Source organism: Panicum virgatum, chromosome 3N, assembly GCF_016808335.1.
Source record: "Panicum virgatum strain AP13 chromosome 3N, P.virgatum_v5, whole genome shotgun sequence".
Classification (NCBI taxonomy): Eukaryota; Viridiplantae; Streptophyta; class Magnoliopsida; order Poales; family Poaceae; genus Panicum; species Panicum virgatum.
Genome location: NC_053147.1, coordinates 59861222 through 59883841, shown reverse-complemented (window position 1 = coordinate 59883841; position 22620 = coordinate 59861222). Strand labels below are relative to the sequence as shown.

General features: G+C 49.4%; 1 protein-coding gene, 1 long non-coding RNA gene and 1 other non-coding gene across 4 annotated transcripts; 2 read left to right on the top strand and 1 right to left on the bottom strand.

The window, feature by feature from the left end:
- Positions 1–1025: 1025 nt before the first annotated feature.
- Positions 1026–1164, bottom strand: LOC120668258. Its single transcript, XR_005672354.1, has one exon. It is a non-coding gene; the product is annotated as a small nucleolar RNA Z247 (small nucleolar RNA).
- A 6618-nt stretch (positions 1165–7782) lies between these two features.
- On the top strand, positions 7783–9759 carry LOC120666410. Of its 2 annotated transcripts, none has more exons than XR_005671705.1 (6): positions 7783–8111; positions 8217–8327; positions 8451–8695; positions 8806–8890; positions 9023–9121; positions 9332–9759. It is a non-coding gene; the product is annotated as an uncharacterized LOC120666410 (long non-coding RNA). The 2 variants fall into 2 exon arrangements; XR_005671704.1 differs by having other exon boundaries at positions 8205–8327.
- A 2013-nt stretch (positions 9760–11772) lies between these two features.
- On the top strand, positions 11773–13718 carry LOC120667951. The gene is made up of 4 exons (XM_039947923.1): positions 11773–12073; positions 12184–12446; positions 12540–13061; positions 13146–13718. The coding sequence occupies exons 1-4, from the start codon at positions 11773–11775 to the stop codon at positions 13716–13718; spliced, it is 1659 nt and encodes a 552-aa protein (XP_039803857.1).
- The last annotated feature ends 8902 nt before the right edge of the window (positions 13719–22620 follow it).

The window sequence follows — 22620 nt, the reverse complement described above, 5'->3', positions numbered from 1 at the left end:
GAATTTACTAAAATCATCAACGAAACTCACATAATATTTATATCTACCAACAGATTCTGGTGCAGCACCCCAAACATCGGAGAATATAAGTTGCAAAGGCTGAGTAGATATGCTGGTAGACTTAGGATATGGAAGCTGATGCCTTTTTGCTTGTTGACAAGCATTACACACTGAATTATTGTTTGAATCAAATAAATAGGAAAGTTCACTATTCTTAAGAACTTTCTCAACAATGGGACTAGCAGGATGTCCTAATCGACTATGCCACCTATCGATGGACAGTTTATTGACTCCAAAAACTTGCTTAGACGCTGACGAGGATGGAATGGGATAAAACCCCTTGCGGCATGGCCCTTTAAGCAGAGTGCTCCTCGTGTCCCGATCCTTTACAAGAAAGAAATTAGGATGGAATTCCAAAAAGACATTGTTATCTGAGGCAAGACGATGAACTGAAACAAGGTTCTTTTTGGCATCGGGAACATGTAGAATATTGGTAAGATGGAGATTACGATTTGGGGTACAAATTGTAGATTGACCAGTATGTTTAATTTGCATACCTGCACCGCTAGCGGTGTGGATCTGTTCCGAGCCATGATATTTCTCCCGAGTCGTCAGCTTCTCTAGCTCGCCGGTGACATGATCGGTGGCTCCTGTGTCTGTGTACCAATTGGTGTCGATGTTGTAGGCAGCGGCAGCAGCAGCCACATGACGCTCTTCGGGGACGTAGTTCTCATCAAACCGATGCCAGCACCGGTCGGCAGTGTGTCCTATCTTCAGGCACACCTGACACAGAGGACGACTGCTGGAGTTGCCGCCCTTGTTGGAGTAGTTGCCGCGGCCAAAGTTGCCACGACCAGCACCGCTTCCATTGCCTTGGCGCTAATTGTTGGATGCAGTGTTGCTGTAGCCGCCACCACGTCTAGAGCCACGGCCGCGGCCACCGCCACGACCATGACCATTGCCACGTCCTCAATTGGCCATATTGGCCGAGGATCCATTGCCTCCTGTCATGAGTTCCATACGAGTTTCGAAAGCAAGAAGCTGTTGGTAGGCGTCATTTACCGAGACATAATCCTTCCTGGAAAGGATGGAGGTGACGACGGGGTTGTACTCCATGTCAAGTCCGGTGAGGATGTACTCGACCAATTCTTCATCTTCGATAGGTCAGCCGGTAGCGGCCATCTCATCTCCGAGTGTGCGCATCTTGCCGACGTACTCCGTGATAGATTGGCTCCCTTTCTGAGCCGTGGAGAGGGCGAGTCGAGTGTTGACGACCCGCGCACAGTTCTGCGATGAGTACATTGCCTCGATCGCAGACCAAAGCTCTGCTGCCGTCTCCTTGGCATCGACTTGAGTGAGAACTTCACGTCCCAGGGATCCCAGGACGAAGCTCAGGACTTGTTGGTCGGTGGCGAACCAGACGTCGTACGCTGGGTTGACGACCTTGGTGTCCTTGCCGCTGGCATCCTTCCCATCGATCTATTCGGGAGGTGCGGCATTGGCACCAGTCAGATAGCCGACCAGACACGACCCTCTGACGGCGGCGAGGATCTGCGCCTTCCACATGGAATGGTTGGTCTTGGAGAGTTTCTCAGAGATGACAATCCCCATGAGAGGATTGACGGTGGTAGTAGAGGATGAGGCCATGGTGGTTTTAGTGGTTCAGGGAATTGGATGTGGCTCTGATTACCATGTGAAAATCAGAGGAACGGAAGATGGGTGGAACGCCTGTGGCAGAACCGCCCAAATTAATCCGGTTCAAGTGCGCTAACCATAACCATAAAGGTGATCCCAGCTAACACTCACTTCAAACGGAGTAATTCAACAGTCCAGTCGGGTAGAGTCCCGATAAAATCACCTGAGCTACATTCGAAACCCAAAGATTACATGCAACTCACACGAAGGTGAGTCCAGAGAGTACAATATTTCACAAATTCTTACATCGCAGAGTCTTAACTTAAATATTACAAACCGAGTTCGAAATCTTAGAAAGGTACTTGAAAGTCAAACTTAAAGTAGTTCAGAGTTCAACTGCAGCGGAAATGAAGCGAGTTCTAAACGACGATACAAGATGTCATGATGAAGCTCATACATGACATCACTCGGCATTGTCATCGTTGGCTGGAGTCGTATCCCACTCCATCGACCAACCAGGAGGTAAAGTACACGGCCAAGTCAAGCTAGCTATCTGATCTTCAAACGTATCACCTGAAAACAAAGTTGAGCCATAAGCAAGGCTGAGTATACTAATACTCAGCAAGGCTTACCCGAATATGGGTATACTTAGCCCACTATCTAGACATGCAAGGCTTTTGGCTGGAGGGGTTTGTTTCGCCGAAAAGCAACTAAGAGTAAATCCTTAATTTCAAATTTTAGCTTCAAAATTCTAGTTCAATTGACCATTCTAAGTGAGCATCTATCCAGTAGCATACATGGTGGAAAATAATTATTTTTCATCATTCAACCATATTCCTCATCATCATTGTTCCACTTCTTACTCTATGGGGCAAAAGGGTTAAGCAGTCTCAATATCCGCGAGAAATGGACGATTCGAATCGAATTTGTTAACCTGTCCAGGCAGACCTAAACACACGCATGGAGAATGAAGTCACCCACGCGACTTTTCCCCTTTTTCTCCGGGCATGGAACAGGCCCACCGCCCTAGGGTGCCCTGCACCCATGCGTGAACAAAGACCAGACAGTGGGGAGTATGTTCCATGGCCGGTTCCATCAGGTACTTAAGCTTACCGATTACCATATTCTCGGCATGTGGTTAGTACGTTCAAACGCTTAACCACCACTACCACACACTGCGGCCTTAACATTTTTTTCACTAAACAGACGGGGCATCCACAAGTACCGTAGCCCTGCCCATGGACCTTATGATTGCAGCATGTAGTAGACATTCAACTCCTATAAGCTCGCGAGTGACAGGAAACCGATTTCTACCGAATCATTAGCATAGCTATCTAGCGACCTACACATACTAGTGTTCAAACATAGTTACCTAGGATCATGCAACTAAAGTTTCAATCAACTCCTGTAAACTTAATTGCACAAGTATATAGAAACAATAAGTGGCATAATGTTAAAAATAGTAGGTCCTGCTCCGAGGCTTGCCTTCTTGAGCGTAACTAGCCTTGGGCTCTTCCGAAACTTGGTTCGGGTCTTCAGTGGCTTCAGTTAGATTCACTTGAGCTTCACGCTGCTCACTCTCGGACTCCGGCACCAGCTCGTACGTACCGTCAGCGAGAGTAGTCGTATCTATATGAAATGCACATGTATGAGTTGTGTGACGATAAATTTATTATTTACTTCACTATAAAGTTGTAAAATATTTTCTTTACATCTTCTTGGGCAATCGTTTATAGAGTATTATCTAGATTAACTATTTCTCATTAAGTAAGTGAGGGTTTTGCCTTTTCGTAAAAGCTATTTTTCAATAGCAAACATGGATTATTCATAACTGCTGTTAAATATAGTTTCTAGTACTGATATTTTTATACAAAGTACTTTGCTTAGACACAAACCTACTGTCAAAATTTTAGACATTTTCCTCAAGCAGATTAATCACTAAAAACAGTGTAAACTTCTACTACTTGAATTAAGATTAAATTTTACAGATGAAACCATGAGAGTACTAGTAACGAAACTTTAACTGAGTGTTGGGGATATGATGATGAACCTACTGTAAAAATTTCAGATTTAACTAAGCATTACACAAGGCATGAAAAATAGCACAATATATAGCTTCATGGATCAAAACTAAATTACACAGACTGTTATACCAAGATTCTGAGCCTCAAAATTTACATGAATGGTTCCCAACAGAATTAAAGACTTTAATAAAAATACTAGATTTTTCCAGGCAAAGTAACTATTTTTCATGATTTAGTACATTCCTTCCTACCATAAATTATTTGGACCAGTTTGACTTAACTACAAATTTCCAAACTTTTTATGAAGAATAAATGTATCGAAATAGGGCAACTATAAAAGTTTCAGCTCATGAATCATATCATAACAACTTAGATAAATAAAAATATTTAACCTAGGCATAAATCAAGATCTATTAAAACCTATAGCAAGATTTCTCCTATGGTCATGAAATTTTTACACAAAGCCATAATATTTGGTAATACAACACTGTCCAAAAATCAGAACCAGAACATGCATATAACTTGAGATACAATAAAAGCTACCTATTCTTTGTATTTTGAATGAACCAAAAAATAGTGAGCAAATGAAAAAGTGCATGTAACAAAAGTTGTAGATCTAGTCACAAGGATTCTAGAAAAGTTTAGTTTGCATTTTTAATATTTGTTTTTGATTTATTATTGATTTTACAAGTTTGCTGTTTTTCAAAACAAAAGAAAAAAGAAAACAGAACTTTGCAGTTGGGCCCCTGGAAGATTAAAACAAATTGCAGGGAGGCCCTTGGCCGGAGTTGAAACAGAGGAGGCGGCGGGCGGCCGAAATCCCGGCGAGGGCTAGGTGGGGGAAAGGCAACAGGGAGGCGAGCTCTACCCCTGGGCGGCTCGGGTTGGTCTCGGGGTGGCCGGAAGCGGCTCGCCGGGGTGGAGCAGGGCCGGCGGCCGGTGGCGGACGGCGGCGGCGCCGCTCCGGCGGTCCGGGGCGGAGGCGAGCGGGTCTGGGAGCTTCTGTAGCGAAAATGGCATCTCATGCCATATTTCAATATAATATTTTGGTGATTGATGACACACACAACACTTGGACTAATGTGATTGTTAAGATGACTATTCTCAGGCTTTTAGGTTCAAGTAATGACAAAGAGGAGATAGGTGTAGCAAGGCCCGAAGGGCCACCCCTACGGGGGTTCCGCGGCAAGATTTGAGGCATTTTGCTATCATCGGTTAAACCGACGTAGGGCAAAATGAACTCACCGGTGCAATCACAGAGAAGGTCTGCGGGCTAGGGTTTTACACCGAATGAACTGACGCTACGGAAATTGTATACGTCGGTGCATTGGCAGATGAAGACCGAGGAAAATGCCTACACCGGTTGAACCGACGATGCATCCGTCAATTGCATTGGTTCATTTGTCCAGAGAGGTGGTTTTTGGAGGAACGTGAAGAAGTTACACTCACCGGTTAAACCGACGCTAATATTACATACATCGGTTGATTACATCGGTTAAACCGGCGATACACCGGTTGATTGATAACGGCTAGTTTTTTAAGTAGCAGTTTACATACACCGGTTGAACCGATGATGGCTTTTGGGGTACGTCGGATTAACCGGCGTTAAGCACATTTCGGGCAGCTTTTCTCCAACGGCTATATTTGCTTGTGCTGCCTATATATACCCCCAAGGCCGGGTCATTTAGAAGAGCTGGAGTTCAAGAAAGTATACAAGAGCTAAAGATCATCTCCAACCACCATAGAGCTTCATTGTACATCATATAGGCTTAAGCACACTTGTGAGAGTGCTTAGTGCTTGTAATAGGGATTAGTTCTTGCGAGAGCTCCCTTGAAGAGAAGTCTTGCTGCGGCAAGCAACTTGTGATCCGTCGTGTGACCCTCCGTCTTGGTGTGGAGTGGCAACGACACTTTGTGCGGGGGAAGAGGAGGCCCCCTCCTTGGTGGAGAAGCTCCGTAGTGGATTACGGCCGGGTGACCGAGAGAGACGGTGGCGGTGCACGAGACTCGGTGTCTTAGGGACACTTGCCTTTGCTTGACGGCATCGCCTTGGTGGCGTAGTGCAAGACGGTGATCGGAAGAGCCTCGGTGTCCCGTGGACGTAGGCGTTTGTGCTGAACCACGTTACATGACTGTGTCTACTCGGGAGTTTGCATCCCTCTTGCACTTACCTCTTTACTTACCGCATTACGTTTCCGCATTTACTCTATCTTGCGTACCTTTACTTTCCTAGTTAGTTTGATTAGGATTGGCTAGGTTGCAAGTCTTTTAGGGGTAAGTAGAGAGTAGCATAGATAAACCTTAGTCATAACTAGCATGTATAGAACGTGTTAGGTTTATCTTATGCAAGTAGTTTGAGCCCTAGGTTAAAAAGCGATTAGCGACCCTATTCACCCCCTCCCCCTCTAGGGTCGGTCACCCCGGTGATCCTTACAACTTCACTACGGCAAGAGGAATCTTGCTGCGGGGTCCATTTGGGGTGAGGAAGGGCGGAGGAGGGGGCTCCGCGTGGAGCAAGGGGGGAGGCGGCGGCCATGGCGGGGCGGCTGGTGTTCTGGCGCAGGGGGGAGCTCGGCTCTGGGGAAAAGGGAGTGGAGTGGGAGGGAGAGGAGGCTTCGCTGTGAAGGAAAAATGAGGGGGAGGAGAGCTAGGCAAGGGAGGGGCGAGGGTAATGGCCGGGCGGCACTGATGGCCGATGGCACTGATGGCCAACGGCGCCGAGTGCGCGTCGAGGAGCCGGCGTCATGGTGTGGCATTGAAACCGGGGAGAGCGCAGTGAGGAGAGCAGGGCTTGGGGTCAACGGCGGCCGCAGCGTGGTGGCAGCAGTGGGCGGGCGTGGCATTGATGGCGGGGGTGCGACCGGCTCGGTTGTCGTCACGGCGTCGTCGCGGCGTGGCGTGCCCAAGCGGAGCGAAGCGCAGCGACGGCAAGGGCGCGGCGTGTGCTCGACGGGGCAGCGACTCAGCGGCGGTGCAGGCAGTGAGCAGGAGTGCGTGCTGGACGCGGCATGATGGCCTGCTCGGCTCTGCTCTCGGGAAGCAGGGAAACAGAGCAGAGGAGGGAGAAAGGAGGGAGAGAGGGAGAGAGAGTCAACCGAAGTTTGACTCAAAATGATTCAAATTTTTGTATTGAAACTCGAAAAACGGTGAACATCAAAGTTGTAGGAAATTCAAAGATTTACAACTTTCGTGTTGGGCAAAATTTCATTCGGTATGGTTTAAAAATTATTTTGAATTTTCAAAAACCGTAATTCGAATGACTTATCATTTCATGTGCAAAATTTTGTTTTCTCCCCTAGATTCCAACTAGTCATTTGTTAATTAAGATAAGAGAAAGGTGCCTACTCAATTTCATAGGCACAAGTGGATTGATTTGAAAATTAAAGCAATGTATATGTCACTGCACGCGTACATTTGCACATATGCACATATACATATACGTATGTGAAAAGCTTGATGTAATTAACTTGGTCCTTAAATGTTAATTGCGTGTTTAAAATAGTGCTAAACACCGCAGGCGGCGCCAAACCTATATATTTTCCGGAAGATTTTTTCTTCCCCACCTTCCAGTGTTTGAGATTCGTGCAAACAAATAACAACCGTTGGATCCACACATCCCAAACCCTATCTTCCTCACACCCCCAACCTCCCTCTCTCTATCCCGCGCCGCCGCTCATGCCCGTTGCCGCCTGCGCACCGACCACCGCCCGCCGCCGCTCCTCGCCTGCTGCTTCCGCATGCCCCGCCCCCGCCGCCGCTGCTGCGCGCGCCGCACCGCGGCCTCCCCGCGCGCGTCCTCGTCGTGCCTGCTGCGGGAGCACCGCCGCCGGCTGGACGCCGGAGCTGCGCCGCGCGCTGGCGACGTGCTCCTGTGCTGGCCCACCGGAGCTCCGGCGCCACCGCCCGCCGCTCATTGCCGGCGCCGGAGAAGAAGGTGGGAAAAATTTGAGTTCAACATTTTCTAAACACTGATTCAACATTTTCAAAATACTCGTTCAACATTTTCAAAATTCTAGTTCAACATTTTCAAAATGCTAATTCAACATCAACTGGACTTTAATGGGCTTTATAGATGATTTGATTAACCATCTTCCACAAGATGTATAGGAGCCCCCAAGACACTACAAGCTTTTTCTGGGCCATTTTGAAGCGTCTTTCTGGGCCGTCTGTACAGCAGCCCAAACCTAAGGCCCAACCTAGACCCAACCTAAGGCCCAACCTCAGCCCAACCTGAAGGGGTCTGGTTATTTTATTAAATACTGGCCGCCCTACCGTCCGGTCTCCCTCCCTTTCCCCTCGGCCCTCACACAAGTCAGTAGAACCAGAACCGGTGGGTTCTTGCTTTCCCCTTTTTCATTCCTCCCCCCCTCTGCTTCCATCGGCTGTGCTGGTTCTTGGCCGATCCGATCAGATCCGCCTGTGGTGTCGAGATGGTGCTCCTCGGCGAGGATGGTAATAATCCTAGCTTTTGCAGATTAATAATCCATATGCTGGCTTCGTTTCATTTCCTTACTTATTTGCTACTGGTTTCTGTTCATCCACAAGGGTTTCCTGCAGGATCCGCCAAACCCGATCGGTTGATCCTGTCTTAGCTCGATCAGATGTTGTTGAGTGCTCCTTTGAACAATGAGTTCCTCAAAATGAAACCTGAGGACATCCCTTGTAATGGTATTGTTATGTATCCATTCCATCTGCTTCCTTAATCAGTCTACTAGTTATGGCTAGTGTGCTGCACCGTTCCAGCAACTAATTATATATGTTTAATTTGCCGAAACTCCAAACGAATACAAGATCCTGGAACCAAGGCCTTCTACGTCGACGACCTTTGCATTCTGACCAATGACAAGATGAACATAACGGATGACGAGTGCTGGGAGAAGCTTGAGCGCGGGCAGGGCTGGGGCATCGCCAACGACACAGGTGAGTGGGCAGGCTGGGCGAGGACCTTTGTGTACTAGGGCAGACAGCCTAGCAACAGCAACAAGAACTGGTTCTTGAAAGTGTACACCGTGTTTGATGCCAATGGTTACGTCAAGGTAATCAATCACGGCCGATGATGCACTGAAACTCTAAAAGATCTAGTAGTAATCAGGATTGCACTTGACTAATAATGCATCGGTTTTTCTTTTGCATTCTCTTATTGTAGCCCTTGTATGAGTGCCATGTATTTGAAGACTACAACTGCAACCCACACCCCAAATGCGTATCGCAAGTATCAGCTGCGGACGTAGGTACTGATCAAAACCGTCTCTCTTTTTGTTTTTCTTTCATGTATCCTCTTTAACTCTCTGCATCTTCTTGTTCACCATGTTCTCCTCTATTTCATTTATGAGTTTGTGATATAATTTTGATCCCTGGAACAGATAATCCAGACACAATACAAGTGGACCCAGTGAAAGTAGAATCTATCGCAAAGCATCTTGAAGCCATCGCCACCGACCCAAATCTCCTTCCATACGGAGGTGAGTATATTTTGGATGCTACAACTATTTTTTACTTAATTAGTTGTACTGACCGATTATGGAACACAGAAGAATGCCTGGTAGTTTGATGCATCTTTATTAAATGAACTTGTTATGCTTATCTTCGATATTTCTCAACCCCTGTCTTGCATGATTGCTGCAGATAGATCATTAACGGGTATGTTTTGTCGTTTGTTTTGTTGTTACTAGAGCGTCAGGACCACAACGCGTATCCCAGCTGGTTCCGGTTTCCTTCAATTGGGGTGGACAAAAGTCTTAAAGCCGAGGTATGGACGAGCGGCAGATTCTCGAGGATAAAAGCACGCCTTCCTGATGGGCGTGAGATCTGCTGGCCACTGTGCAACCATTGTGGTATGGTCTACAAGGGCACTACTTTACCATCAACTCTCGGAAAGCACGAATGTGATTGCAGTTGCAGTCCCAAGAGCCAGGAGCAGTCAATCCTGTGCCTGCTGCAGCTGCCAGGTGTAATGTATCCCTCGTTTTTTTGATTCCTAGGAATAGTTGGAATTGGTGTTGTCATTTAGGACAATTTGCAGTATCAATAATGTCTATCCTTTCGAACTGAGCTTTTAGTTCATTTCGAGTCATGGCTCTGGTGACAGTTTGGTATCTTACTTTTTCCATCCTACATAACAACTTCGTGCTTATGGTAACGTTGTGATATGTCAGATTGAGAAATCACATAGAAATGGCTGTCAACCGGTGCTTCTGGATGCAAAACGCCTTTCCTGATATAATGATCAAGTGTCACTCACACTATCAGAAAATGGACATCATCCTGAAGGCCCTGAAGATTGGTTTCCTCTCATAGTTCAGGTCTGCTGCACGCGACGTGCAGGTCCAGTTGTCCGCGGCCGCACAGGCTCGCAGCGTCCCTGAACCAGCCCCGTAGCAGCGCTGGCCGATCAGCTTGGCTGGGCCAAGCCGGGGCCCCGCCGTCCTGCCGTCCGCGCCTCCGCCTGGCCGGCTGCGCGGGCCTGCGCCAGCCGCCGCGCTGGTCCAGCGGCTGGCCTGGCAGCGCGCCTGCCGCCGCACAGCCACGCCGCCAGGTCTGCCCACCGCTGGTCACCATCGGCCACGCGCGCACTGTTGGGTCGGCCGTGGCCGCGCCGGCCGCCGCTTGGCCGTGCGGCTGCCGCCGAACAGCCACGCCGCCCGGCCTGCCCGCCGCCAGTCGCCATCGGCCCCGCGGGCACCGTCAAGCTGGATGTGGCCGCGCCGGCCGCCGATTGGTCGCGCGCGCCGCCGGGCCACAGGCCGCTACCGCGAGAGGAGGAAGAGCTGTGGGAGCAGAGGGGAATAGCGACTGGGAAGGGAGGAGCCTGCAGCCGGAGAGAGGGAGTGACGCACGGAGAGAGAGGGGAAGGAGGAAGCCAGCGGTGTAGTATCTCGCATGTATGGATGGAGTACTAAAGGAAAAAGTCTAAAGACAAGTCTAAGGAGGTGTTTAGAAACAGGGACTTCAAAAAAATCCTAGGGACTTTTTAGTATTTAGAAGTATTAAATAAATATTAATTATAAAACTAACTGCAGAACCCTGGGGCTAAACTGCGAGACGAATCTAATGAGGTATCTTAATCTATGATTAGCGAATGGTTACTGTAGCATCACTGTAGCAAATTATGAATTAATTAGGCTCATTAGATTCGTCTCGCGAAAAAGCACTCAGCTGTCAAAAAACATTTATAAACAGATTTTATTTAATACTATAAAATAGTAAGATTCCTTTTGATGTGATAGGGACTTCTGAAAAAAGTCCTGGAGCCAAACAAGGCCTAAATAACCCGACCTATTGAAGCTGGAAAACTTAACACCCTCACCTACAAAACCAGGTATTGTGTACTTTAAACTATGGCAAACAGTCTGATTTACCCCCTAGCTGGTTTCGGAGGGTGGTTTTGGTCTGTGGGGCCACTAGCGTGGCATCCGCGGCCACGGCGGCGTTCAAGCCCACCGGTCAGTGTCCGTCTCCTTCGCTCAGTCTCCGCCCGTGCACTCGCCCTCTCCGCAACCTCTTCTGCCTCTCCGGCGACACGGGCGGCACGCCGATGATCGGGAGGACAGCACTGTGATTGGACTTCTGCACGTCGATCAGGTCCGCACTTGCTACTCGTACAGGGATTTTGAAGTTTTAATTTGCGCCATCTCGGATTGCACAGCCCTAGTTTGGGGGGGGGGGTTGGGGTTTTGGTTGTGGGTGCTGATTAGGTTGAATGTCATCGTAGGGTTGGTTTCGGTGTAGTGGTTGAGCATGGGGCAAGAATTTGTGATGATGTTCACCCAGTTGTTGCCGTCGATTATTTTTTAGGGTTTAGAAAAATTCAATCTTTCAGTTGTTTATGTTCTGAAACAAAACAAATCGTTTGCAGGATGGCTAGTTATGACAGAATATGTATAAGGTTTCACTTTGGTGGTCAATTTACCAATGTTGGTGGTGCCCAATTCTACGTGGGTGGAGACATTGCTGAATCGTGGATAGATTTGGACAGGCTTTCCTTTTTTAGATTAAGGGGCACCTAGCTGATCACTATAATCCACCTTTTGTACTGAGGTTGTTCTGGTTGATCCCTGGAAAGCATGAAAGTAATGGGTTGGTCTTGTTGCTAGATGACTCATCTGTCCATGACATGGCTGCTTATTACACTAATGGTGGTTGCGTTGACATGTTTGTTGAGGAGGTGGCTATGGAGATTACTACTCTTGATCAGGACATATGGGCAAGTGATGATGAGGGAGGAGATGAAGCAGCTGATGATGATATGACTGGTTATGATCTGGACAGCCCAAGGATGCAGACTTCATCTGATGAAGAATACAAGCAACCATCAGAGGAGGACAGCTCTGCAGATGATGAAGAGGCAACTGAATTCAGAAATTATGCAAGGCAGATTAAGAGAAACATCAGAGCAAACAAACTTGGTATTCATGGTATAGTCAAGTTCTGGACATTAGAGCAGAGGATTTAGTTGATGAAGTACCCAATCTTGATGAATCTGGCAGTCCTTTCCTTGATTCTAGTTATGATTATTCTTATGAAGAAAACAGTGATGGAGAAGCTCAAAGGTGGAAGACAGTGGAGAATAGGTTTGATAGTAAGGCTGAGGTACCTGTTTTCTCACTTGGGATGGCATTTAGATGCAGCATGCAGTTCAAGAAGGCTCTAGTGAAGTATGGCTTGAAGGAACATAAGTCACTAAAATTTGTCAAAGATGAGAAGACTATGATTAGGGCAATTTGTGACTGGACTGGATGTAATTGGTTGATATATGGGTCAAAGACTAGCAGTTCTGAATGGTTTAAGGTAATCACTTTTCACAATGTCCATACCTGCCCACCAAGGAGAGACAACAAGCTGGTTACTTCAACTCTAATTGCCAAACACTATTACAATCAGATCAAGGACAACCCCACTTGGAGTGTTGGGCTCATGAAGGCTGCAGTGTTGAAGGACTTGTTTGCATATGTATCCATTTCAAAGTGCAAGAGAGCTAAGTCTTTAGTATTGCAGAAAGCACTGGATGCTATGAAGGGGGAGTACAGTAGAGTGTATGATTACCAACTAGAGCTGCAGAGGTCAAATCCTGGGACCACAATAGCTATATGTCTTGACCAAGAGATTGAGGACAAAAAGGTATTTGAGAAGATGTATGTATGCTTTGATGCTTTGAAGAAAGGTCTACTGGCAGGATGCAGGAAGGTGATAGGATTGGATGGATGCTGGTTCAAAGGTGCAAATAATGGTAATTTACTCTATGCTATTGGAAGAGATACTAACAATCAAATGTACCCAGTTGCTTGGGCAGCAGTTCCAATAGAGAACTATGACCATTGGTACTGGTTCATTTCCCACCTGCAAAAAGACATTAACATGAGTAATGGAGGTCAGGATTGGGTGCTTATTTCAGACCAGCAAAAGGTAAGCTTGAACCACAATGATTCTAGTTGTCAAATGTGTCCTAATTGATTCTCTACTTGACTATTTATTAACTATTTACTACAGGGATTATTGAAGGCAGTGAAAGAGTTAGTACCCAATGCAGAGCACAGGATGTGTGCAAGGCATATTTATGCCAACTGGAGGAAGAAGTACACAGACAAGAAGCTGCAGAAGAAGTGGTGGAGGTGTGCAAAGGCATCAAGTAGGACACTATTCAACTTGTACAGAGCTTACCTTGCTCAAGAGACTCCAGAAGGTGCCCAAGACATGATGAAAACCTCACCAGAACACTGGAGTAGGGCTTTTTTCAGGTTAGGCAACAATTGTGACTCAGTTGACAACAACATGTGCGAGAGTTTCAACCACAGTATTATGGAAGTAAGGTTCTATCCAGTGATCTCTATGTGTGAAGCCATAAGGAAAAAGCTGATGGTTAGAATTCAAGAAAACAGGGTCAGGGCTGAGAAGTGGAGTTGTCAAATTTGTCCTAATATTTTCAAAAAGCTGAAGATGAACATTGAAATGTCTGGGAAGTGTATTGTACTGTGGAATGGAGATGGGTTTGAAGTGCAAGAAGGAGAAGACAGGAAGTACATAGTCAATTTACAGAAAAGAGAGTGCACTTGTAGATATTAGCAATTGTCAGGCCTTCCATGTTGTCATGCTATTAGTTCCATCTACAAATCTTCAGAAAAGCTGGATGACTACATTGTTCCATGCTTCACCAAAATAGTATACATGAAGACATATGCTCATGTACCAGCACGTGGAGGGTCCTGCCAATTGGCCAATCTCAGACATGCCTAGACCTTTCCCACCAGCACATGTCAAGATGCCATGTAGGCCAAAGACACAAAGGAGGAGGGAGCAATGGGAACAACCTAAAAGAACAAAGCTGAGCAAGGTTGGGATTAAGATGACTTGCAGGTTATGTGGTAACTCTGGTCACAACTCAAGAAAATGTCCCAAAAACCCAGAAACTGGTGCCAAGAAAAATGCTCACATCAAAAGAGATAAAACAAGAAAGAGGATGATGGCAGATAAAACCCTATGAGCTCCCTATGCCCTCTGCCCCAAACCCTAACCTCACCTGGGCGGCGGCGTGGTGTCTGTACGCGGGCGGAGAGTGAGCGAGACAGATAGAAAGGGATGGGTGCAAGGCGTTTTGCTGCCCATGGGCCACCTGACCGGTGGGCCTGAACGCCGCCATGGCCGCGGATGCCACGCTGGTGGCCACACAGGCCAAAACCTCCCTCCAAAACCAGCCAGGGGGTAAATCAGACTGTTTGCCATAGTTTAAAGTGCACAACACCTGGTTTCGTAGGTGAGGGTGTTATGTATTCCAGCTTCAATAGGTCAAGGGTTATTTAGACTTTTTCCGAGTACTAAATGAAGTCTATTTGTAAAACTTTTTCAAAAATGGGTGTAACTTTTCGCGACGAATCTAATGATGGTAATTAATCAATGATTGGCTACATTGATGCTACAGTAACTGCCCTCTAATTATGCTGTCAAAGACCTCATTAGATTCTTCAGGGTTCATAGCGCAGGGTTCTGGAATTGGTTTTGTAAACTGACTTTGTTTGACAACGTAATTAGCAGTCAAAATATTACTATTCCTAGCATTCCAAAAAACCAAACAAGACCCATGTGTAAAATGTAGAGACAATTCCTTACACACCATTAAAAAAGTTTGCAACACCCTGTGTACCAGTAGAAAAGTTCTCACGACCTTGGTGCCATCAGTTCAATTTTGTTTAGGTTGTGTTTAGATCGTTTTGGCAAAAAATTTTGAAAGGAAATTTTGCTAATTTAGAGTTTTAAATAAAGTCTATTTACAAAACTTTTTGCACGGATGGATTGTAAATCGTGAGATGAATTTAATAAGCCTAATTAATCCATAATTAACTCATAATTGGAGAATGGTTACTGTAGCATCAGTTTGCACATTTTGGATTAAGTAGGCTCATTAGATTCGTCTCGCGATTTATACAAAAAGTTTTGTAAATAGATTTTATTTAATAGTTCATGGATGTGTCTAAACATTCGATGTGACGTCTTTTGGTGTAAAATTTTGGGATCTAAGGCCGTGTTTAGTTTCCTATTTTGGAGTGACAGAATACACTGTAGCACTTTCGTTTGTATTTGGTAATTATTGCCCAATCATTGACTAATTAGGCTCAAAACGTTCGTCTTGCAAATTAGAACCAAACTGTACAATTAGTTTTTGATTTTATCTATATTTAGTGCTCCGTGCATGTACCGCAAGTTCGATGTGATGGAGAAATTTTTTTTGGACTTTGGACTGTGGAGGCAACTAAGGCCTTGTTTAGATCCCAAAATTTTACATAAAAAACATCACATCGAATGTTTGGACACGTATGGAGTACTAAATAAAATCTATTTGCAAAATATTTTGCACGGATGGGTTGTAAATCGCGAGATGAATCAATGAGCCTACTTAATCCATAATTTGCAACATTGATGCTACAGTAATCATCCACTAATTATGAATTAATTATAGATTAATTAGTCTCATTAGATTCGTCTCGCGATTTACAGTCCATCCGTGTAAAATTTTTTATAAATAGACTTCATTTAATGCTCCGAAATAGTAAAATTTTCTTCCAAAAATTTACGCCAACAGATTTAAACACACCCTACACAGCCTAAACCTCAGTGCCACTGCCGTCCAGTTCAGTGGGAACAGGAGCTCACGGTGAACCAAAATGCCCATTTTGCCCTTGTATTCCCTTCTCTTCTCTCTGTCTCAGCACAACGTTTTCATCGATTTCGTCTAGCTGACGCTGTTCGTCGCTCCAGCATGAGCTTTTCTTCATCTTGGGTTCGAGCCTCCACCCTCCAGAGTCCGGGGACCCCGGCCGGCCTCGCGGAGTGCCTCCGGCCTATAGGCTATAGGAGGCAGTGCCCGTCGCGGCGGTGTCCTTCTGTTCTGTCCTGGGCTTCTTCCGCCACATGTCGTCCAACTTGGCTCGATGCAGCAGGTCTCCCTCGGCGGTCGGCACCTGCGCGCGTCGAGCTGTGTAGGTGGTGTAGCCCTTTGCCTCCAGAACCTGACCGCGCCAGCGACTGTCTCAAGGTCGATGCTTGCTGGGCGCGCTCGGCTGCGTTCAGGACTGCCTCGACACCAGCCGCGGCTTGGCACCGGTGCTCGGTCTCCTCCAGGGCCGGCCCTCGGGGAGTGCGGATGGTGCGACCGCACCGGGTCTCCAAAATTTAAAGGCCTCTAAAAATATTATGCTAAGAGATTTGTCAAATCACAAGTAATATTTATACTTATATGTTAGCTTGTTTTGATGTTGAAAAAGACTTAATCATCCAAATACTTGGCATGATCCCCTCCCAAAATTTGTAAGCCTTATTGTTGGGGTATTATTGGGCGTGACATCTCTACCTAGTTGGATGAATAAAGCAACAAGCTGTGTTGGGACAAAAAAGAAGTCGCAAGTGCCAAGAAAGCCTACTTGCAGGTTTACATAAAGAGTAGCCTTTTTTTTTACTCAACGCAGAGGATAGATCTAATAAAGAAGAAGACTAATCGATAACTCATGCGCCGTGTGCATAGGTGCACACCTTAATGCCTATTTGACTTCCTCGCCAGTGCACACCTCAATGTCTATTTGACTTCCTCGCCAGCCGCCGTAGTCTGCAGATAATCGATTCGCCGTCTGCTTATCATGCCCGATTGCTAATTTAACTTTTTGTATTTTTATGATAAACGAGGGCCTCTATTTTATTTCCGCACTGGACCACAAAAAGTCAGGACCGGTCCTGGTCTCCTCCGCACGACCGTAGCGGCCTCGTTCTGCTACATAGCAGAGATTGCCGTGTCCGGCTGTCCGCTAACATATCCGCACACGTGGCTCTGGAAGATGCACGTCTCGCGGCTGGTGTGGACTGTGGATGCTGGTCGCTGGACTGGAGGTGAACTCCGTGCCCAAGCGCGACAACGCGATGCTTTTTGTTGGCTTGGAGGCTTAGGCTGCCCGTCCTCGTCGAACTTTAAATTCATTCAATAAAAAATATTTTTGTCTGGTCATCAAGATTCTCTACTCTATATACAGTTTCTCTGCACTCATTCCGGCCGAGTGGGGTCCCCGAACCCGGGCAACTACCCTTCTCAGTGACTCGGCTATGACTACTCGGCGCGCAGGGACTCGGCTGTGCACAGAAATGATCTTCAGTAGATCAGGATGAGAGGCTCCAGCTAGAAATCCGAATATCTAGAAATCTTAACCGACCTCCTTTCTTATAAAACAACCCGAGCATACCTTCCTTGTACCCCTACGACTCCTAGTCTATATAAAGGAGGCGCAGGAAGACCCATAGAGAGAATTCTTTTTCGCAGGATTCCACAAACCCTAATACAACTCCGAACACAGGACGTAGGGTATTACGCACATCGCGGTCCGAATCTGTCTAAGTCCCTGCGTATTTGTGTTACCATCGAGCTATTGGTCCTGAGATCCCCGTCCTGAAACTCTACCGCCGGGTACACCCCTGGTAGACCGGCCGGAATAACAATCCGACAGTTGGCGCGCCAGGTAGGGGATTCGGGGCTCATACGTCGAGTTCAATGGCAGCCAACACCGGCGTCGTCTTCTCCGCAAGCATCACCGCCCAGATGGAGGCGACAGTCGGCTTCTCCTTCACCTTCGGAAGCTTCCCGGAGGTCACGGTTCCCAAGAACCCCACTTCTGGCCCCTCGATCGTTGAGGGCAACGTCTTCACTGGGGTTAGATCCCATCTAACCCCCAGGCCTCCGTCACCTCTCGGATTTCCGAATCCGAGAACTTCAATGTGACGGCTACGCCTACTAGGGTAATCCGTCGCCCTACCGAATCTACAGACGATCTACTCTTCCAGATAGATCGCGTTGGTAGATCCATCGCCGAGTGCATCCAACTCGGCGAACTTGCGCTTCACCACCGAGACGATCCTGACCGAGTCCTCCGCGGACTCGACAGTGCCTCCACCAGGGCCAGATCTGATCTGGCCACTCCAAGATCCATCACACATCGGGTTCCCGAACTCGAAGCAGACCATGTGACGATCACTCCTCCCAGGGCTACCCGTCACCCTGCCGGATCTGTTGATGTTTTGATCTCCCAGATAGATCGAGTCGGCAAATCCATCGCCGAGTGCATCCAACTCAGCGAGTACGCGCTTCGCCACCACGACGACCCGGAACAGATCCCCCTCGGACTCTGCAACGCCGCCACAACGTACTCGGATCAGATCCAAGTGCGACTCTCGGACTCGTCCACCCTGGGTCAGATCCGATCTAACTCGGCTTCGGGAGCAGGGTTCGGCTTCCAAGATTCGTTGTTCACCCTGCCACCCAACCGTTCATCGGCGACGGAGCATCACCAGATCTTCGTCATCTCGGCCGACTCCGACACTCGTCCCAATGAGGACGACGAAGAGAGGGAGAACCGACTTCACCACAATGAGGTCTGCGCCGACAGAAGGTGCAACGAGGCGGCGATTCGTCAGTCCTAGCGCGACATGCAGGACGCCGATCGCTGCAACGCCAGGAATCGGCGCTCACCAATCCGACCGTGCAACCTTGACGCTGACTTCGTCCTTGACTACAACGGCCAAGACGTCTTCGCCACGCCATCGGCCAACCTCGCCGCGGTGTTCCAGGTGCTCGAGAGCCTCCAGGAGACCCCCGAGATCATCAAGGGTCGTGCTCGTCTGCATGTGGCTGCCACGCAAGCCCAGCAGATGCGGAAGGACAACTCGGCCTACCGCGCCCAGTCGAGTCACCACTCGACACGACCCCCGCGACGATGAAGAGGAGGTCAACCAGAACGACCTTCACCTTGAGCTCAACCAACAAGATCTGCGCCCTCGCATCAACAATCGTCATCGCGAGTGCGACGCCACCGAGCGCGAGCGACGTTGCCGGTACGACGAGGAACACGGCGTCCCCGACGCCGACCACCAGTACCGCAGCCGCCGAGGCAACAACCCTCCCCGGCAACCGCGTCGCGACTACAAACCCAGCAATGACCTCGATGGCTTCTCTGCCTTCTCCAACATGCTTCGGGCCATCCAGTGGCCTGCCACCTTCGAGCCAACCGGGATCGAGAAGTACGACGGCGAGTCGGACCCCAAGACGTGACCGTGCACCTACTCCATCGCTGTCCGAGCGGCGAGCGGCGACAATGACATCGTGGCCGCCTACTTCCCGGTCATGATGGGTCGTCACACCCTCAACTGGCTCAAGGCGCTCCCTGCCGGCTCCATCAACAACTGGCAAGACCTCTGTAGCGCCTTCGTCCAGTACTACCAGGCATCCTGCCCGGGTCCCAAAACTAGATGGGATCTGGCCAGCGTCATCCAGCAACCTGACGAGTTCCTCCGCGACTACATCAAGAGGTACTTCGTTAACCATAATACCATTACGGAGGTTGATGACAAGCACGCCAACATGACCAAGAACGACTCCTCCGAGCGTCCCTCCCAGCGGGATAGCCACCCGGAACACCGACGCGACGACCGTCCACCTCGCCACGGGAAGAAGCATGACCGCGCCGAGTCGTCCAAGAACCGGGACCGCAAGCATGGCCCCGAGAACACCATCGCTGTCGCCGAGAGGTCCCAGTTCCGCTCCACCCTCAACCAAGCAGACCTGGACCGACTCCTGGATGGCAAGTGTCCCTGGCACAAGGACGCGAACCACACTATCTGGGAGTGCCGAGCACTCTCCAACGGCGTCATCAGGGACGATGACTCCAAGCAACCCCGCCGCGACGACCGAGACAGGCCGAGTAGTTCCAGAGCCACTCGAGCGCGCCAACGGAGGCGCAACTCGCCCAAGCGAGACGACTACGAGCAGAGGGAAGATTCCCCAGAGAACTTCTAGGAAGAAGACAAGGCCGTCAACTTCATATTTGGCGGCCCCAGCAAACCATCATGCCGGCGCAAGCTCAAGCTGGATGATTGTGAAGTCAATCTGGTGTTCAAACACCCGGTTGAACCCCTGCGGTGCTCGGAGACGCCGATCACCTTCGACTCTGGGTCCACCTGCCCAGGCCGGGTGCTTACCCCCTCGTGGTCAGCCCGGTGGGGTTAGCCAGGTCCGCCTGGCCAAAGTGCTCGTCGATGGTGGCAGCGCCCTCTACATCATCTTCGCCAGCACGTTGGAGAGCATGGGCTACGACATGACTACCCTGGTGCCATCCGACCAGGCCTTCTACGGCATCATCCCTGGAGCTGGGTCGACCCCGGTCGGCCGGGTCACCTTGCCAGTCACCTTCGGCACCCATGACAACTACCGCACCGAGTACGTCAAACTTCGAGGTCGCCGAGTTCAAGACCTCCTACCACGCAAGCCTAGGAAGACCCTCCCTCTTTAAATTCATGGCGATCCCCAACCACATGTACCTTCTCTTGAAGATGCCAGCTCCAAAGGGGGTCCTTTCGGTCTACAGAGACCTGCAGACTTCCTACGCGTGCGAGGCCGAGAACATCAAGCTCTCCAACACCCTGGAACGATCCAGGAACTCGGTTCTTGTTGCCCAGGCGGCAAAGAACCTCCCGGCAGACTAGCATCAGATCCCCGCCAAGGAGTCGACTTCCGAGTCGCAGCTCGCGCCAGCCGTGATCGGGGCCAGCCTCGACCTTGCATAGGAAAGCGCACTCACCCGCCTTGTGTTAGTCTCTATATTCATTCTCTATATCAACTACCTCCAGTGGGTCCCACGGGATAGATTTTTTAACCCCCACCGACGCTAACTCCCTCCCATTCTCTCTCTCCCCTCCACCTCGGAAGCGCCGGTCGCCTCCTCCGTCCCCGGCGCCATGGCGGGCGCGTCGAGCTCCGTCGTGCGCCATGGCAGGCTGCCCCGAGCTCCGAGCGGCTCCTCCCTCCGCCGGTGCGCGGCTCCACCCTCCGCCCTCTCCCTCGCCGACGCATCCATCCTCAGTCACCCTCCCTCGCCGGCACGCGGGCCTGAGGAGGCGGTGGATCCGACTTGGCGGTGTGGGGGGAGGCCGCGCAGCAGGCGGCCAGCGCGAGGCCACGGGGCAGGCGGCTCGGGGCAGCCCAAGCGCGCTGTGCGTCTGCGGCGGCGGCAGTCGCCGGCGCGAGGCCGCGGGGCAGGTGGGTCGGCAATGGAGGACGCGCGCGGCGTGCGTCCACGGCTCGGCGCAGCCCACGCGTGCGGCGGCGGCTCGACGCGGCCCATGTGCGCGGCGGAGGCGAGCGCGTGGCATGCGTCTGTGGCGGCGGCTCGACGCGGCCCCCGCCATCCCCTCCCTCTCCCCACCATACCTTTCCTCTCACAGCAAGCACGGCGGGGCGGCTACAGACACACGGTGGACCTCGCGCGTGGAGGACGGCAGTGGGCCTCGTGCGCGCGGAGGAGGTAGGCGGCGTAGGCCGCGGCGCTGCCCACGCACGTGCTCCCTCCGCCGGCATCCTCTTACGCGTGTCGGTGGGGGCGAGGGCGACCTGGATCCATGGCGGCGGTGGACGGTGGCGAAGTCCAGCAACGTTCGGGTACTCCCTCATTCCTCCCTCTCTAATGCCCCTCCCTGGTTGCTATGGCGGCGGCCGGTAGCGGCGTCCCCAATGACATCCGGCCGCGGGAGAAGGCGGGCGAGCAACGGCCGGAGGCGGGCCCCATGCCGCGTAGCGGACGGCCGCTACCATGCTTGATTTGGCGTGCGGGAGCCCCGTCCACTACTATGGCGTGCGGGATGGCGGAACCGTTGCCGCTAATAAAACGGTATAGGCGTCCGCTAAACATTTTACCGTTACTGGTGCGGACAACCTTAGAGCAACCACAGTGTATCAGGCAGAAGTAGTCCATAGGGGCATTTCCCACAGCAGGTGGCAATAGTTAAGTTACAAGCCACAATGTATCCGGTCATCCAGTCCATAGCGGTGGGTCCCACGGTGAAATAAAAAAAATTCGGTCCAACCTCCCTTATCCATTCGCAGGAGCTCACGGTGTTAGATGTACAGTAAAATACAATTTTTTATTGTCATCTACAGTAGGCTTTTGCTATTTCTTCACTATTGACTACCCTCACAATGTATCAATCACTTGGTACAGATTATTTAATTCACTATACACTACTTTTTTTTCCAATATTGTGGCTGCCCTTACAGAGGGGCAACAAGCAAACGAAGCGGCGGACTGACTGACTGAATAATGACCAGTGAACTGAAATGAAACAACGAAAGGGTAGAATGGACATTTTTGAAAAGAACTGACATGCAATTGGAGGTTCACGGCAACAGAGCTGACGGTAATGGACGGCAGTGACACGGAGGATCCAAAAAATTAATACGATGTTGGAAAGGCAATAAAACTTTTTTTGATGGTACATAAGGAATTATGAACTTTTTTTAGTGGCTCATAAGGAATAGCCTCTAAAATGTATGTCGTGCGGCTTCGGTCAAATTTAATTTTGGTTTTTAAATGTAAGTGTGAACCGTTAAAATATATCTATGGATCGTCCAGAGTATGTAGCAACAAATGTTCCATGTGTCAGTCAT